Raw genomic sequence first — 19,379 nt, forward strand, 5'->3', positions numbered from 1 at the left:
AAATATTGTCCGATTTTTGGATTACAAAAATTCTAGATAAATCGATTTAATTTGGCGGGCCACTCAAAACGACGAGGCGAACTGGATCTGGCCCTCTGCCGCTAATTTGATTCCACTGGTCTAACTGTTAAACATAAAAAAAAAAAAAAAATTTCTTTCTGAGACGTCTTTTAAAACGGCTCAACAGCAACACTTTGGCGTACCTTGATGTCGATGCCGCGCGCCGCCGACGAGCCATTGAAGAAGCGGGCCGGGATCCTGGACGACATGTCGGGCTCGTCCCTCCCGAAACCCAGATTGAGGAGGATCTCCTCGGGGTCTTCCTCGTAAAGGTCCAGGAGCTCCGACACGCTGTCGAGGGACGCCCGTGAGCTCGCGGGACGCCGGACCGACGCACCGAGCCGAGCCGAGCCGACGGAGACGCACCTGGACACGTTGCTGCTCTTTCCGGATCCGGTGGAGTTCATGCTTCGTCCTTTCTCCTTGTACTGGCTCCTTTTCTGATCGGCGGCCAGACCGCCGCTAACGGGGGGCGAAAAGTCGGCGACACGTCAAGCGGTTAGCCGCGAGCGGACGGACGGATTTCCACTCACCAGGATGAAGTCTTCTTGTTGCCGGACTGAAGGTGGTCCGCTGTGGAAAAAGCGTTTTGTGGCCATAAATGCAGCGAAAAGAATTTTTACTCGAGTAAGAGAAGCATTACTTCTACACAGAGGTAGGTCATAGCGCATCACATGTCCTTTGTTCTTTGGAGAAAAATTTACTTCTAATAAAAATTGTTTTAACACATCATACCTTTGAATTTTACTTGAGTAGGTTTGTGAAGAACAAACCCTATTCTGAATTTTGGGCGAAACTACAGTCATTTCCTCTTGATAACACATACAGAGATCCCTCGCCATTTTGCGCTCCGAAATTTGCAGTTTCAGTTATTTGTGAATTTTTGAGGTACTCCCTTGTTTCTTCATCATCGTCATCATTGCCAGTAGAGGAAGGAGCCGCTGAAGTCTAATGTAAAAATGTTAAGATATATGAATATATACATGTACAAATTAGGGCTGTCAAAATTATCGCGTTAACGGGCGGTAATTGATTTTTTAAATTAATCATGTTAAAATATTTGACCCAATTAACGCACATGCCCCGCTCAAACAGATAAAAATGACAGTACAGTGTCATGTGCACTTGTTACTTGTGTTTTTGGAGTTTTGTCGGCCTCTGCTGGCGCCTGGGTGCGACTGATTTTATGGTTTTCAGCACCATGAGAATTTGCCGGTGCTGAACAATGGCGAGCTACTAGTTTATTTTTTGTTTGAAAGTTTTACAAATTTTATTTTAATATAAAATTTCTATAACTTGTACTAACATTTATCTTTTAAGAACTACAAGTCTTTCTATCCATGGATCGCTTTAACAGAATGTTAATAATGATAACGCCATCTTGTTGATTTATTGTTATAATAAACAAATGCAGTACTTATGTACAGTATGTTGAATGTATATATCCGTCTTGTGTCTTAGCTTTCCATTCCAACAATAATTTACAGAAAAATATGGCATATTTTATAGATGGTCTGAATTGCGATTAATTACGATGAATTACGATTAATGAATTTTCAAGCTGTGATTAACTTGATTAAAAATTTTAATCGTTTGACAGCCCTAGTACAAATCATTGTTTTCTTTTCTACATCTCATTTATGTCATAGTTATTACATTTGCGTGCTTAAAAATCTTATATAGGTAGTACGAAGGAGTTCCATTCCTACGCTGGCGACATAACCTGAATTTTGGCGTAAGTCGGAATGAACGCTTTAAGTACCCCTAAACCTCATAATAAATATCCAACTGGTTTGTTTGAAAGCACTGTATTGTATTGTGTTGTGTTTTGATGATGGAAGATACTCTGCCCTCTGGTGGCAGCTTTGGGTCTGGCTGGACTCACAGCTCGCAAAGACTGAGGCGCAGACTCGTCTGGCACGGCTGCGCTCTGGTTTGGCCCACATCAGGCTGTAAGTTGTTTCAGCTAATACATGTTTGTGTATGCATTTGAAATGAAGTTTAGAGCTACAGTTTGTGGAGTTGTTGTGAGTGATTTGCAACGAGAACTGTAAATACGTTAGCATTCGTAGCATTTAAGCTAGTGGACTTCTGTTAGGGACATTGGGCTAATTTATTCCTCTAAATTTACATATTGATCAGACTGGATGGAGCAGCGCTACCTTCAAAGACGCAAAATGGGTCAATCATCATTTAGCTTGTTAAACACTACAGTTCTGTGGCAACTCATTTCATGTGAGTGAGCGGATTTGACTGGACTTAATCAAGCATTTAATAAAGACAAGCATTTTTATTAGTGCTGTCAAATTTATCGCGTTAACGGGCGGTAATTAATTTTAAAATTAATCACGTTAAAATATTTGACGCATTTAACGCATGCACGGAATGACCCGCTCATGAATTGCCTCAAACAGATTACAATGACGCCATTTTTTTGCACATTGAGAGCTAAGAGGCAGAGAAATGCGAGTGGACACCGGCTTTTATTGGACCGCGCCGTTTATTGGCATAAGCTTTGGCAACTCTTTCACAACAAACATAACTATTAACTACCTACCATAACTACCTATTATGGCGAGCAATGTGGGGGAGAATGACAGGCGATGATCTTTATCTTAACACGCTTCATTGAACACAACGCAGAAGACATACCATTTGCAGCCACCACTGACAGTCATGGTTGCCCAACGTCCCATCATGCATTTGGGCGGAACAGTTAAGTCGCTACAGTATCATTTAGTTAAAGCACAACAAAATGAATATTCCTATCTCTCAAAAAATAATGTTCCCGAAAAGAAAAGCGCTCAATGCAAAGAGAAGTGGCATTCCAAATCAAAAAGCTATGCAAAATACATATAAAACTTACTCAGACTTTGGTCAAACTCTATTCAAACATTTCGTTTAGCTCAACAAATACACTAGATGGCAATATTTAGTCACAATATACAAACTATCAGAGGTCTCGTACGTTGTGAAGTCAACACTCAAATGAACGTAAGGTACAATGAACCCGGAAACGACGGCGTCAGTCGAGAGGCAAAAAGTGGTGTGTTTCAATCACTACCTTACGTAGTTCAAGAAACGAAAACATTAAGAGGAGTTTTAATATAAAATTTCTATAACTTGTAGTAACATTTATCTTTCTACCCGTGGAGCTTTTCAACAGAAAGAATGTTAATGCCATTTTGTGGATTTATTGTTATGATAAACAAATACAGTTCTTATGTACCGTATGTTGAATGTATATATCCGTCTTGTGTCTTATATTTCCATTCCAACAATAATTTACTGAAAAATATGGCATATTTTAGAGATTGTTGGAATTGCGATTAATTACGATTAATTTTTAAGCTGTGATTAACTGGATTAAAAATTTTAATCGTTTGACAGCCCCCATTTTTATACGTTATATTTCTTTAAAAATAATTGACATTATGAAGGCGGCATGATGGGGCAGTAACATGTTTTAAACTTTTTCTTGTTTTTGGAAGAGTACTTTTTTTCCAGAGAGCTATTTATCTAAGCTTTTATTCAACTTCAAAAGTGAGGTTTGGGAGTCTAGAAAATTCAGGCACTTCTGGAGCTACTGTATAATTTTTCATTTGTGTGATTTCATAACCATGCTTTAGGCTTTTCAATGAAGTTCCGTCTTTGCATTATTCTATTTTTCCTAAACATTATAAATATTGGCTCCAAAAATCGGTATCTGTCCTAAAAAACTCATATGGGTCGATCTCTATTTTTTAGATGGCTACTTTTACTTGAGTCATGTTGTTTTGAAGCAACCAGTCAAATTTTGGGCTAATCTACCCACCTCTGATCCCTAGTTACTATTGCACTCTAAACTGCGGCGTGATCATAATAATCATGTAATGGTGACTGGAAAAAGATATAGAAATGATGCAGGATTGCGTCGGAAAAGATGAATTGTCTTCTTTACGGCTTGTCCGGGCTCGTCTGAGAAATCCTTTGTTTTACCCGCGAAGACTTTCCTCTCCGGGCTAAATGCATACCGCGCACGCACAGGCTAGACTTGCAACTCCGGAGACCGAGCGGCTTTCGGCGCCACGGACGGCGCTAAACGTCTAATCCGTCAGGGATGTTGGCCACTTCCTGTTGGTTCTGGGGCACTTAACGATCACTTTGTTGATTTGGGGATCACTTCCTGTTGATTTTCTACCATTTCTAGGTCACCATATATTGATTTTGGGTCATTTCCTGTTGGTTTAGTGCAATCCCGGGTCACTTCCTGTGCATTTTGGATCACTGCCTGTTGATTGGTCACTTCCTGATTTTGGGGCATTTCTGGGTCACTTCCTTTTTTTCTGGGGCACTTACTGATAACTTTATTGATTTTGGGTCATTTCTATAGGTTTTAGGCCACTTGTTAAGGATTTTGGGGCATTCCCGGGTCACTTCCTGTTGATTTTGGACCATTTCCAGGTCACTATCTATTCATTTTGGATCACTTCCCGTGGTTTAAGGGCACTTACGGGTCACCTTCTGTTGATTTTTGATGACTTTCTAATTATTTTGGGGCATTTCTTGGTCACTTCTGGTATACTTTGCTAAGCATCCGCAAAACTATTGAGATGATAGGAAAAACAATGAGGTCATAAAAATGGAAGACTTGCCAAGAATTGGAAGTCGCAAAGAATTGGAGAGAGAGGGAGAACCAAAATTTGGTATTTGTCATGTGTCAAAAGGGATTTTGCCATGTGGCATTTTCTTGCCATGTGTCATTTCTTTGCCATGTGGCATTTTTTCGTTGCCATGTGGCAAAATTGATTTTGCCATGTGACATTTTTTACGTGGCATAGCTGCCAATGGCAAAGCCTGAGTTGGGTGCCAATTGAATGTCAGTGCACTGTAATGTAAAGTGTATGGTCAAAAGTCACAGCCATACATTTTTTCTTCCATTTAATATGAATGGAAAATTTGGACGTGCATAGCTGTCAATGGCATAGCCTGACTCGGGTGTCAGTTGAATGTCAATTAGCTGTAATGTAAAGTGTATGGTCAAAAATCACAGCTACACGTTTTTCTGCCATTTAAAATGAATGGAAAATTTGGACATGCATAGCCATCAATTGCATGGATGTGCATGGCCTTCAGAACTGTCATTTATCACAAAAAAAATGCCACATACTCCCCCAAAAAATGCAACAAACCAAAACCCATTTTGCCACATGGCAAAAAAGGAAAAAAAGCCACATGGCAAAATCTATTTTGTCACGTGGGAAAAAATGCAACTTGGCAAAATTGATTTTGCCACATGGCAAAAAAACTGCCACATGGCAAAAATCCATTTTGCCATATGGGAAAAAAATACCACATGGCAAAATCCATTTTGCCACATGGGGAAAAAAATGCCACATGGCAAAAATCCATTTTGCCACATGGAAAAAAAAAAAAAATGCCACATGGCAAAAATCCATTTTGCCACATGGGGAAAAAAATGCCACATGGCAAAAATCCATTTTGCCACAAGGCAAAAAAAATGCCGCATGGCAAAAATCCATTTTGCCACATGGCAAAAAAAATGCCGCATGGCAAAAATCCATTTTGTCACATGGCGAAAAAAAAAGCCACATGGCAAAATCAATTTTGCTACATAGCAAAAAAATGCCACATGGCAAAAAAATGGCAATGGCAAAAATCCATTTTGCCACATGGCAAAATCAATTTTGCCATACGGCAAAAATGATGCTACATGACAAAAAATGCCACATGGCAAAAAAAAAATGCCACATGGCAAAATCAATTTTGCCAAATGGCAAAAAAAAGCCATATGGCAAAAATCCATTTTGCCACATGGCAAAATCCATTTTGCCACATGGCAAAAAAAATGGCACATGGGAAAAAACATTTTGCCACATGGCAAATACCACTTTTGGTTCTCGGGCCTGCTGAAGAATTGATGCGGAAGTGCAACCGGTCAACAACTGACCTTCAGCTCCCAGAGAAAGGTCATCTTCGAAGCTGCAGCCGTTCCTGGGCGCCCCGGCTGCGGAAGCGGCAAAGCTCAGTCGCCATCTTGTGACTTTGTCACGGACTGGACGCGCTTACCTTTGGCCGTGGCCGCGTTGGCGCTCTGATCGTCCAGCGATGCGGTCAGCGGCGTCCTGAAACAAACGCAACTATGACTGGGAAGAGCCAGTGAAAGTTCAGTATGGTACAGTCCAAATAAAAGTGTGCTAAATACCACTTTTGATTCCTATTCGGAATGCGATATCTCACAATTCATCTCAGCTCATTATTTGAACTGTATGAACTTGTCTGTAAACGGCAGATGCTTTGTCACTGATTCAATAAAAATCGTTTGAGAAATAAAGTAGTAATGTCAACGCCTCGACTTTGACGAGATCGTCGTCCCTACCAAGATGGCTGCCCTGAGGACATGTTAGCAGAGGCGATGAAAGGAGTTCATCACTGGTAGACGTCCAATCCATTTGAAACGACACGCAGGCGCTCCCACTTCAAATGGATTGGACCTTTAGCGCCGTCACCGATGAGTTCATCACTTACTTAACGTGCGCGTGGTGGCGTTTTCCCACATTGATTGACAAGGTAGCACAGCCGGCGCCTTCGCACGAGATTGCCACAGCACAGGCGGTCATTTTAGGCCCCGCGGCAACCGCCGATCGCTAGCGTGACGCGCGATACCACTGTTGACTCGGTAGAAGAAGCAACTCCTCCTTTGTTGACTTTTTCTCGTCCGTCTTGACATCTTTTGATGGCGTCGACTTGCGCGCGTGTGTATCTAAGCAAAAACTGTGTGTTGTTTTTACGTCAGTGTGCTGATAACAACGAAACACGCCTTGAGGTGTCAGGGGAAAAAAAAAAAATCAATAGCGCCAACGTGTCAGGTCGGAAGAGCTGAATGGGACAAAACCGCCTGCCGGCTAGGGTAAAGAGAATTGTTTTCAGAGGTCATCTTTAGCCACAAATGAGTCCTCTGTGTCTTCATCTGTACTAAACCGTGGCTACAGTTTAGTAATCTGTGGGTACAGATTAGTAATATGTGGTACGTTTCTAAATAGTGGGTACAGTTTAGTAATACAGTGCGTGAATACAGATTACTACTTTTTTGGTACAGATTTGTACAATGTGGGTACTAAATTGTGGGTACAGATATAATCTGTGGGAACAAATGAGTAACATATGGGTTCAGATTACTACACTGTGGGTACGGATTAGTAATCCTTGGGTACAGATTAGTAATACGTGGGAATTGATTAGTATTATGTGGTACATTTGTAAACCGTGGTTACAGTTTAGTAATATGTGGGTACAGATTAGTCATCTGTGGGGAGCAAATTAGGAATATGTGGCTTCAGATTACTACTCTGTGGGTACAGATTAGTAATGTGTGGGTAAAGATTAGTAATCTGTGGAAATTGGTTAGCAATATTTGGTAGGTTTCTCAATTGTGGGTACATTTTAATAATACTTGGGTGCAGAATAATAGCATGCGGGTCCAGATTACTACCCTGTTGGTAAAGATTAGTACTACTGTATGTGGACACGTGTTACTAAATCGTGGGTACGGATTAGTAATCCTTGGGTACAGATTAGTAATATGTGGGAATTGATTAGTAATATGTGGTACATTTGTAAACCGTGGTTACAGTTTAGTAATATTTGGGTACAGATTAATCATCTGTGGGAGCAAATTAGGAATATGTGGTTTCAGATAACTACTCTGTGGGTACAGATTAGTAATGTGTGGGTAAAGATGAGTAATCTGTGGAAATTGGTTAGCAATATTTGGTAGGTTTCTTAATTGTGGGTACATTTTAATAATACGTGGGTGCAGAATAATAACAAGCGGGTCCAGATTACTACCCTGTTGGTAAAGATTAGTACTACTGTACGTGGACACGTGTTACTAAATCGTGGGTACATATTAGTAATCTGTGAATCAAATTAGTAATATGTGCGTTCAGATTACTACTCTCTCAGTACAGAGTAGTAATCCGTGGGTACAGATTAGTAATCTGTGGGAATTGATTAGTAATATGTGATACGTTTCTAAATTTATGTGGGTACAGATGAGTAAAATGTGGGTAAAGATTAGTTAAGATGTGGAAATTTGTTAGTAATATTTGGTATGTTTCATAGTTCTAGGTACATTTTAGTAATAGGTGGGTACAGTCAAGTAATAACCGGGTCAAGATTACTACTCTGTTGATACAGATTAGTACTACTGTATGTGGATACGTGTTACTAAATTGTAGGTACAGATGTAATCTGTGGGAACATATTAGTGATATATGGGTTCAGATTACTACTCTGTGGGTTCAGATTAGTAATCCGTGGGTACATATTAGTAATCTGAGGGAATTGATTAGTAATATGTGGTACGTTCGTAAACTGTGGGTACAGATTAGTAATACGTGGGTACAGATTAGTAATCTGTGGAAACAAATGAGTAATATTTGGTTTCAGATTACTACTATGTGGGTACAAATTAGTAATAGGTGGGTAAAGATTTGTAATCTGTGGGAATTGGTAAATAATATGTGGTACGTTTCTAAATTGCAGGTACAGTTTAATAATATGCGGGTCCAGATTACTACACTGTTGGAACAGATTAGTACTATGTGGGTACAAGTTACTACATTGTGGGTACACATTAGTAATCTCAGCGAACAAATTAGTTATATATGGGTTCAGGTTACTACACTGTGGGTACAAATTAGTCAAACGTGGGTACAGACTAGTAATACCTGGGTTCAGATCACTACTCTGTGGGTACAGATGACGAAACTGTGCCCACAGTTTAGTGAACCAACAGTACTGTAGTTAAAATGACTAAACGGTACCCACAGATGACTACAGATTACCTATGACACATATTTTTCTCATCTAAGGGGGCGCCATAGTGATCAGGCCCCCAAATACAAACAATTTAATTGGACGTCTAGTCTAGTACAGTCAACACCAGCACATGAGTTCAACAGCAGTCAACGATCCCAAAATAGAAAGATTTACCTGCATTGGTCGAGCCAGTTGGTGACGGGAGAAAGTCCTGAAAGAGCGACAAAAGTTTTTGTCAAGCTTTGGCCACATGCGGCGTTTTTGCCAAAACCGGGCAGATCGCTTTTGTCTTCCTTGATTTTGTCAATCAATTGGATCATTTTGTGGATGTATTGCTGCTTCTCAGTGGTGTGTGGACAGTTCGCATAAATTGCCCATGCCCAGAAGTGGGTAGCAACGCGTTACATTTACTCCAATAGGTTTTGGGGAGAAATAGAATTCTACAGTAAAAGTACTTTTACCACGCCATACTTTATAGATTTGACATTATTTTCCATAGAGATGTAGCTCTACCAGTTTCACCAATGAGACGTTGCAACAATTATCACAGGACTCTGTTAAACCAATCAGACGTAACAATATAGTTAGGTGACCACACACGAGCTCGCAGTCCTATAATTGCACCAGCCTGTTCAATCACGTAGCCTCTTCTGAGCGCCATTAAAATGAAACTATTTGACACATTACTGAATTCCAAGCTCTCCCTGAGTTTTTATTTGGCGCCGATTGACCACAGAGACCCAGAGATATGATCCTTTTCATTTCATGGTAGAAATGGTTTTCTCCACTAGAGGGCACTCACAATCTTTGGACAGGTGACATTTCATTTTTCTTAGTTTGAATTTGATTATTTTTGTGTGTATTTTTTTGCCCAACATGGTCACGTATTAGGTGAGTATATTTTAATAACAGTTGATATAGATTACATTTTGAGGAAAAAAAATGTTTAAGAAAAAAAAAAAAACAGACATTGTAAGCAGTTACTCACATTGTTACTAATGACTTGAGAATTCCTTTTTTAAATGACTACTTTTACTTTTGTAATTTTATTTTGACGTAACGCCACTCTTACTCGAGTCCAATTTTTGGCTATTCTACCCACCTCCATTTATGTCTAAGACACCTGGTTCACCTGCTTCGTCAGAGGTCCTCTCGGCGTCGCCGTTGGATTTCTGCGTCTCCTGCCAGGTGGAGTCCCTGCTCTTGGCCCAGGCCAACCGGCGCACGGACGCCAGGATGGGCTTGGGCACGGCGCCGTCTAGCGGTCGCCGAGGGGGGGAAGGCCGAGCGTCATTCACGGATCATTCTCCATACCTTACCGCGAGGAAGTACCTGGAGGCGGGGCCCGGTCCGGGAGAACGACGGGACTTTCCATCGTCTGCTATAACACCTGGCGAGACAGCGGGTAAACCCTTTCAAAACCATCGGTTCTGGCATTGAAAAATTCTATTGGCTCATTCTTATTTAAAGGTACTAGAGCTAGTTAGAGCTAGCTAGTGCTACATACACAGTAGGGATGTGACAATTTGTCTTCCAACGATTGAAAACTACAACGACCAAGTTGATACAAATCACTTTTGTACCCAGGCAAGGGTCATCTAATCTCTAATCAGCATATCTTTTGTGAGCATTGAGCTCCTCATTAGTCATTCCCATTCACACTCGCAAAACCGCAGGGTTGTTTTGCTCCAATTAGCATCTAAAGTGTTTGCAAGGCAGGATTGCCTTGGCTTTGTCGGACAGCGGACCGCTCAGGCAGGCAATCGGGCGGACAACCTTTTTACTGTATGTTTTATTGTTTGGTAACTGCTCAGTATGGTTGTCTAATGTGATCGAATTGTGCACGATTTGACAAAATTGGGAAGATATCAGAGTACTTTTTTGCTGGGGATTTGTTGCGGAGGACTGTCTGACATGACAGCATGGAAAAAGAACAGCTGTCTCAATCTCTTGGAATATTAAGTTGCACTGTTTCTTTTATGTATGGAGCTATAATTATCATATTGCTGATGATGCACAACACAAGTCATTTTTTGCACAAAAAAGCTTTTTATCCAATAAAAAAACGTATGTGAAAAAGACAACATAAGAAACTATATACAAGGGATGGTGTAATAAAATAAAAATATTTTTTATGTGGTGACAATTTGACACTTCGCTCTTTTCCCGGAGCTAGGTGTTGGATGTTGTTGCCGAAGCAATTTTTTCCTTCTGCGCCTTCTTTGCGCCCACATAAGAGTGAGCCAATTCCTTTGCAAGGCCCACCAAGAAGTCCACCCGTCTCTCTTGCCTTCCGGTGCATGCCTGATACAACACATATGCATTCACGGCTGTCATGTCAATCATATTGTAGAACACGGCGACCGGCCATCTCTGTGTTTGCCAAAGCCAAGGGAACCCTGGATTTACAAATATTCAAGATGCTAATTGCTAGAGGCGTGCGAAACTTCCCATTCTTAGATTGTTCGCGATTCAGCCGTGGAAGATTCGAGAACGATTCACAAACATCCAAATTCCGATTATTAAATTATACCAGGTAAAGCGGAACTAAAACACAGTCGGCGCGGTCTTCGAGACGCAATGAGGAACGGGCCGAGAGTAAATATCATGTTCAACTCATGCCGCTAAAAAAAAAAAAAAAAAATCTATAATACCTGACTGCGGCCGACAGCCGCTACAAACAACGCCCAGTTGCTAGTTGCTACAAACATACGGCTACTGTAGATATCATAGATGTAGAACTAGATGCAAAATGACAGACGACGGCAGCATTAGAACACGTATTAAAGAACTAGATGCGAAATGACAGACTCGGCCCGCTTTAGGAAACAGCCGCCATCTTAAAGCAGTAGACTTCTCTTAAAGGCTCTGTTGTAGCGAAACTTAATTAACTTTTTATTTTTAAAATACTCCTAAATCAGCAAAATATAGACTTGAATCTATCTTTAAAATATGAAATTATGGAATAACGGGAGCAACTTGACCGGTTGATTCACAACATTAAATTAATTGAATGTAGATTAAAGCTGCTGGTACAGAATGGAGACTTGAGTATTATATTTAGGGCTGGAGCTATCGAATATTTTAGTAATCGAATAATCGGCTGAAAATTCTATCGATTAATCGAGTAATCGGATAAAACATATTTTTAGGTGAAGAGCAATTATAAATATACATGAGAAAACAAGACATTTCATCTAATCTTGAACCATTTTCATTCAATGTCTTTATTTGCGATGTATATTGTTGAAAACAGCCAGACTAGAATAAAAACAAAAAAGACTAATTCACTGCTTTCACGCAAAAAAACCTTTAGATCTTATTAAAATATATATATCTTACCCAAAAATGCCGTTACGCTTCATAACACACATCACTTAAAAGTTTCCCACGTGTTTCAATTTGAATTTCTATTTGTGTCAAGTGATTTTTAAGTTCTAGTTAACTTTTAAGTTAGTCTCAACTGTAAGTCCTGATAGGATTTGGAGTTTTTGCAGTGTTCAAAATAAATGTATGATACAGGCTGTATTGGAGCACATTAGGGACCAGTGCTATTTGGTGTTTTATCCAGCAATGACTACTGAGCTAAAATTGATAGTTAGCATGATTAAGTTTTCATTTTACACCCTCATCACTCCACAACGCTATGTTATGTCAAAGCCTGTATGTAAGACACGTTAGCCACGCATCGACAGTGGTCATAATTAATAGAAACCTAGCCCTCCGCAGGGCTAACGTTACGTGAGCTAGTGACAGCAACGTTAATCTTATTTATTAGCGCTGAGCCCTCTACTGCTTTAGGATGGCGGCTGTTTACTAACGCTGCCCAGACGCGGCCGAGTCTGTCATTTTGCATCTAGTTCAACATACATGTGATCCCTATGAAACTCATCAGACGCTACCTGCTACCAACGTAGCATCGTGCGGGCTAGTATTTAGCAACGTCGGCGTCGTTTGTAGCGGCTGTAGTAAGTTTTTTTTTTTTTTTGCTTCTTCCTCTACGCACATGACATCAGCGCGTTGTCCCGCATTAAAAGTAGTCCGAGCAAAACGTGACGCTTCGAGCTGTCAAAATAAACGATTACTCGAGGTGAATAAAATTACTCGGATCAGTTTTTAAACTCGAGTTACTCGAGTTGCTCAAGTATTCGTTTCAGCTCTAATTATATTTACTGTTATTAACTGTTAACTTGATACTGAAATAGTAGTTTGGTTTAGCCTGAGAGGATTTTTGAACAATTTTGGAACTACAAAACATTAAAAAAAATAAATAAATAAAAAAAGGGGGGGGGGGGGTGTATCAATAATCCATTTATAATCAAATTGGAGCCTCTGAATCGTAATTTTAATCGAATCGTTAGGTGCCCAAAGATTCCCATCTCTACTAATTGCAGCTATCCAGAGTGAAACCCTTCCTTCACACCTAGGCAGAGACTCCACAGGAGTGTGTCGGGGGGTTGTCTGCTTGATTTCTTGTTTGAGTGGTCTATTGTTTGACAAAGCCAAGTAATCAGTTTGGTATCGGCATCATCTGACGCTCTTCTGGTCTTTCTTTATAGCCCAAAAAACCTGGGACTTACAGTGTTAAATTCAAAGCAAGAGGCCGTTTAAAAAAAAAAAGTTGAAATTGGTATCGCTACCGGCTTTTGAAAATTCCATATTTGTTGTTGTTTATACTTGAAGTCAAATGAGAATTTGCTGCGAGTGGACACGTGTTGACATTTTCAATTTGTTTATGAAAATCACACACACGCCGAGCGCGGACAGGAAGTTGTTGCGCTGCCGGCCGTAAACACTCATTTCCTGTTTCACACGTCCCGGTCATAGCTGGCCTATTTATATTTCTTCCTTTGTATCCAACTTTCTCCAACATTTTACACTGAGGATTCAGACAAAGGATTTAAAAAAAAGGAAGAGGAGAAAAGAACGAAATAAAGAATAGTCATAATATTATGAGAATAAAGTTGTCATATCACGGGATATTTTTTCCTCATAAGGTAAAATGACTTTTTTTTTCCTACAAATATGACAACTCTCGTACAATTTTGACTTTTCTTTGTTTCGCACAAGTATGCCATTATAGCTTTCAACACTAAGATGTTGACTTTATTTTTTTTTAAAATGGACCATTTTGGGGGGAGCCTGTAAATCAGCCCCCCATGAAAATGACTGTTCCCATAAATTTGACTTGTTTTGTTCAAAAGGATGTTGATATGAATTCTGTAAAACATGTTTTCCCCAACATCGTTGATTTCCATCCATTTCTCTTCAGTTTTGGCCTCATCTTCACAACTACAGTCCTGGCCAAAAGTATGGGCACCCCTGCAATTCTGTAAGATTATCTGGGAGAAATTGAGCATTATGATTGCAATCACAAATGCTTCGGTATAAATATCTTCATTGATTTTGCTTGCAATGAAAAAAACACAAAATAGAATTTAAAAAAATAAATGATTATCATTTTACACAAAATTCCAAAAATGGGGCGGACAAAAGTATTGGCACCCTTAGAAAAAAAAAAAAAAAAAAAAATCATGTGACGCTTCTCTAATTTGTGTCATTAACAGCACCCGTTACTTACCTGTGGCACATAACAGGTGATGGCAATAACTAAATCACACTTGCAGCCAGTCAAAATGGATTAAAGTTGACTCAACCTCTGTCCTGTGTCCTTGTGTGTACCACATTCAGCGTGGAGAAAAGAAAAAAAGACCGAAGAACTGTCTAAGGACTTGAGAAGCAAAATTGTGAGGAAGCATGGGCAATATCAAGGCGACAAGTCCATCTCCAAAGACCTGAATGTGCCCGTGTCTACCGTGCGCAGTGTCATCAATAAGTGTAAAGCCCACGGCACTGTGGCTAACCTCCCTAGATGTGGACGGAAAAGAAAAATTGACGAGAGATTTCAAAAGAAATATTGTGCGGATAGTGGATAAAGAACCTCGACGAACATCCAAACAAGTTCAAGCTGTCCCGCCGTCCGAGGGTACGACAGTGTCAACCCGTACTATCCGTCGGCGTCTGAATGAAAAGGGAGTCTACCCAGGAAGACCCCACTTCTGACCCAGAGACATAAAAAAGCCAGGCTGGAGTTTGCCAAAACTTCCCTGAGAAAGTCAAAAATGTTCTCTGGTCAGATGAGACAAAAGTAGAGCTTTTGGGGAAAAGATGGAGAGATCTGAAAATCTCAGAGACCTGGAGTAGTTGGCCAAAGAAGAATAGTCTAAAATTCCAGCAGAGCATTGTAAGAAATTCATTGATACCGTTTGCAGTTATTTTGCCTAAAGGTTGTGCTACCAAGTATTAGGCTTAGGGTGCTACTACTTTTGTCTGGCCCATTTTTGGAGTTTTGTGTAAAATCATAATGATTTTTTTTTTTCATTCTCTTGAATGTTTTTTCATTGCAAGCAAAATAAATGAAGATAATACTACCAAAGCATTTGTAATTGCAATCATTTTCTGGGAGAAATTCAGCATTATCTGACAGAATGGCAGGGGTGCCAGTACTTTTGGCCAGCACTGTATTCCCATACCAGCGATTTCGTTTTCTTCGACGGGGAAAAAGTTCTGGAGTTTCACCTCCTCCAGCCATCGTGTAGCACAACTGCCTCACTTACACTGAGCAACATCCAGTGGGGAAGGTTTGGGACTTGCAGCTGAAAGCGAGGGATTTCTCCCTACATTCATGGTAAATAAAAAGTAGCTAATAGCTTAGGGACGGTATGACAGAAAAGTTTTGCGGTTTTGAAACCTTGATGTTTTCATTAGGGGTGTGACAAAATATCGAAATGGCAATATATCGTGATACGTTGTATCCCAAAAGGTTATCGATGTGCTCCTGTCAAGAATCGAAATACCGTTTTAAAAAGGTGTCAATGTTAAAAAAAAGAAAAGGAACCATCAAGTTGCTTGCCTGGTATACCAGACTCCAGCGGTTGAGTCTGGGGACCGTCCGGCGGATCAAATTCTGAGGGCGGAGCAAGCCACAGCAAACAGACAGCGCAGTGGACCAATCAGCGACGGACGGGCAGTTGTTAAAGCGACAAGAAAATAGCGTGAGCGGAGAATAGAGAAGTTTATTCAACATGTGTAGCGCGAGCCATGTTGACTGTTGTCAATGACTTGTTTCGATGTGTTTTTGGTCATTTAAAACTGGTCTTACCGCGGATTGGAACATATTCTCGGCTCGTTCATTCGCTGCCACCCTCCCAGTTCAAATGGATTGCTTGGACGTCTACTAGTGATAAACTCATTCCAACTCACAGTTTTTCTGTTTATTCACCAAATTGTATCAATAATCATTGTATCGCCATATCGTCAGATCATCGTTATCGTGAGCTTTGTATCGCAAATCGTATCGTATCGTGAGGTACCAAGAGGTTCCCACTCCTAGTTTTCATAACACGGTATACCTTGAAACCAGTTATCGGCACATGCCTAGTGGAGCGGGTATCAGCAATCTCATTGAATGCCACTTGAAACTAATTTCATGCCCAACTGCAGATAGTTTCACACACACAAATTGTAAGTAGAGTTGTCCTATAATTACTTTTTAACCAGTATCCCGATCATCGACTTCATAAATGGGTCAGATGGGTCGTGCACTGCGCCTCGCATTCAAGTAGGGGGCCGCCCACATCAAGAGGAGCTTTTCACAAACACGCATGCAGTGACCCAACGCCAGATTTAGGTTGAAAAAGTATGACAGCTGTACCGCATACAAACAGGAAGGATTGTCTCAGGAGTGATTTGTTCGAGGATTCAAGGTCATTATTATATTTTTTGTACCATGCATGCATTTTGAAACGTTGTGAAAAAAAAAATCAATGTGAGAAATTAGCCACTACTGCGCTGGCATCATAGTTCACAATATTTACGTAAAATACATGCCAACTTCACTTTTTTTTTTTTTTTGCTTTTGACCAAGAATCGAGACTCTTTTACGTCCATATCGATAAAGAATTCGGGGATTTAAGCATTTATTCGCAAGAATTTTCACAGGAAAAGCTCTGTTTACATAAGGCGGCCACTAGCTACATTTACCAACAGACTAGCATTGCACTTTGACATATTTACGTAAAATAAATGCTAACTGCACGGTTTTTTGTTTTGTATTTTGCATTTAACCAAGAATTTAGACTGTTTTACGTCCATATCTATGAGCAATACTGAGATTGAAGCATTCATTCACAACAATTTTAACCGGAAAAGCTCCGTTCACATCAGGTGGCTGCTAGCTACATTCACTGACAGACTAGCATTGCACATTTACGTAAAATAAATGCTAACTGCACGTTTTTTTTGTTTTGTTTTGTTGCATTTAACCCAGAATTGAGACTTTTTTACGACCATATCTCTGAAGAATTCAGGGATTTAAGCATTTATTCACAAGAATTTTGACCAGAAAAGCTTTGTTTACATCAGGGGGCCACTAATTTCCTTACTCTGACTAGCCTCATAGTTCGTAATATTTACATCAAATAAATGCTAACTGCACTTTTTTTTTTCTTTGAACCAATAATTGAGACGGTTTTATGTCCATATCTATAAAGAATTCAGGGATTTAAGCATTTATTCACAAGAATTTTCAACGAATAAGCTCTTTGTCTGCGATTCCACTCGGTCAGCTTTGACGGCCTCGCCAACAATGCAGGCCCCCTATTGATCTAATCCTAGATCAAACCGATTCCAAAATATGCAGTCGTGGACTTCCCATATTATGGTTAATTGCATTGTGATGCCCCATTAGATACTTTAATAATGATAAATATAACAACTTCAAGGGTTTCCAATGATCAATTCTGTGAAAAATAAGAGAACAACTTCAACTGAAGTTATTGGGGAAAGTGCCTATATTGCACCACTAGGTTGTTGAAATCAAAATAGTGCAAACATCCGTGTTTTGGATCAAGTGCAAGTGCAAAGTGTCCATTAGACACTGCCATATCACATGTGGCTCCCACAGTGCTTCTGGCTCAAAATAACAAACACTGCACACAGCTTCAGTACAGTGAATAAGGTATGTCATCATGAGTATATCATTTCATTGTTTTTGAAATATTTATTCTTTTTTTTTTTTTGCACCATGAATGCAAATGGTCTGCTCAAATAACAAATCTTAGTTTGGCGACATCTAATGGTCAATAAGCGTAACTGCCGTGCTTAGCTGTGACCAGCCCTTGCACAAAGCCTCAAGGCCATTCGCTTTGAAGGTAACACGCACACTGGGCCAAAACCGATCACGAAAAACCGATGTCAATATGTTCCGATATCATTTTTAAATGTTTTCATCGCCGATATTATCAGCTACTTGACCGCTCTAACTATGTAGAAAAAAAAAAGTTTTTTAACCATCAAATTTATAATGCCTAGAACATATAGACAAAATCCATTATTGACTTTTAATGCTTTTTAATGACCCTGTCAAAATTAGAAATCCATTTGTTCGATCGCTGATTCGCTGTCGAAAAATCGTGAAAGCCCGCAGTTTGACGTCCATGTTTTATGATATTATTGAACAGTTTTACTTCGTACTAAATGATAATCTTAGCAAGCTTATTTTGCTCTAAAATATCTTTGTTTGTGAATACTTGTTTTTCCATGACGTCGTGAACTGTTAAATAATGTCCCGCGGACGCGTGCCAAGATTACAAAACAGTCCACGACGTGACGTTTTCAACATGATGTCATAAACTACAAGTGACGACTCGCGAGTTTGTCCAGACTTTTGAGGAAGCATCACCGACTTTGGCGTGGACGCCAATGGCCACCGTGACGCAACTTTAGCGACTTTCTGTTGACTTTTGACGTCTTTTCGGCGGCGTCGCGCGCACAACTGCTGTGGAGTCGAACGCGAGTTCATCTTGTACTTTAAACGTGTTTACTGAGGAGAAACGTCACTCGTATGGAGTTTGCCCCAAAACGTCACGGACGAGTTGAGCTAGTTTTATTGCTGCAAGTTGAGCGACGCGAGAGACGAGGGCGGACTGCGAATCAAATGTTTGGAAACGAGTGACGCGCGTCGCTCACCTTCTTCATGTTGTGCCTCGTCTCGCCGCGCTTCGCGTCACGTCACGTCGCAAGTGTGAAGAAAAGTGTCAAAAGTTGACAAGAGTCGTCCTCCTCCTGCTCCTCCTCACGTCTCCAGTTTGACGTCTGCGCCGCCACTGCCACTCACGTCCCGCATTCCTGCTTCCGCTTCCTCCTCATCGTCGCCCGCCCGCTTGCAAGAGAATCAAAAGGGGAAACGGCACCCTCTGGCGGACTATGGCCGCCTTACAAAATTAGACCCACTGAAAAAAATAAAAGAACGGGCTCCCCATGTTCAGTGGTACCTCTACATACGAAGTTAATCGGTTCCAGGACCTTTTTTGAAAGTCGAAATGGTCGTATGTCGAGCAGGAATTTCCCATAAGAATACATTACAATTCCATGAATTTGTTCCACAGCCCGAAAACCTACACTAAATCCTTAATAAATACTGCTGGTACGATTAC

At 40.4% G+C, this 19,379-nt stretch overlaps 1 protein-coding gene across 3 annotated transcripts in view; it reads right to left on the reverse strand.

The window, feature by feature from the left end:
* itprid2 (ITPR interacting domain containing 2) overlaps window positions 1-19,193 on the reverse strand; it is a 46,307-nt gene extending 27,114 nt beyond the window's left edge. Inside the window, exons 1-9 of one of the 3 annotated variants that reach the window (XM_057852986.1) lie at window positions 18,913-19,183; window positions 10,216-10,273; window positions 9,986-10,141; window positions 9,058-9,094; window positions 6,130-6,185; window positions 6,011-6,067; window positions 594-633; window positions 427-522; window positions 204-351 (exon numbers count right to left, since the gene is read on the reverse strand). In XM_057852986.1, the coding sequence (XP_057708969.1) occupies window positions 204-351; window positions 427-522; window positions 594-633; window positions 6,011-6,067; window positions 6,130-6,185; window positions 9,058-9,094; window positions 9,986-10,141; window positions 10,216-10,258 (633 nt within the window). In that variant the 5' untranslated portion in view covers window positions 10,259-10,273; window positions 18,913-19,183. Of the gene's footprint in view, window positions 1-203; window positions 523-593; window positions 634-6,010; window positions 6,068-6,129; window positions 6,186-9,057; window positions 9,095-9,985; window positions 10,142-10,215; window positions 10,274-18,912 lie in introns of all 3 variants that reach the window. The other 2 variants (XM_057852984.1, XM_057852985.1) reach the window with 2 other exon arrangements.
* Between the last annotated feature and the right edge of the window lie 186 nt (window positions 19,194-19,379).

Source organism: Corythoichthys intestinalis, chromosome 12 (genome assembly GCF_030265065.1).
Source record: "Corythoichthys intestinalis isolate RoL2023-P3 chromosome 12, ASM3026506v1, whole genome shotgun sequence".
Lineage (NCBI taxonomy): Eukaryota > Metazoa > Chordata > Actinopteri > Syngnathiformes > Syngnathidae > Corythoichthys > Corythoichthys intestinalis.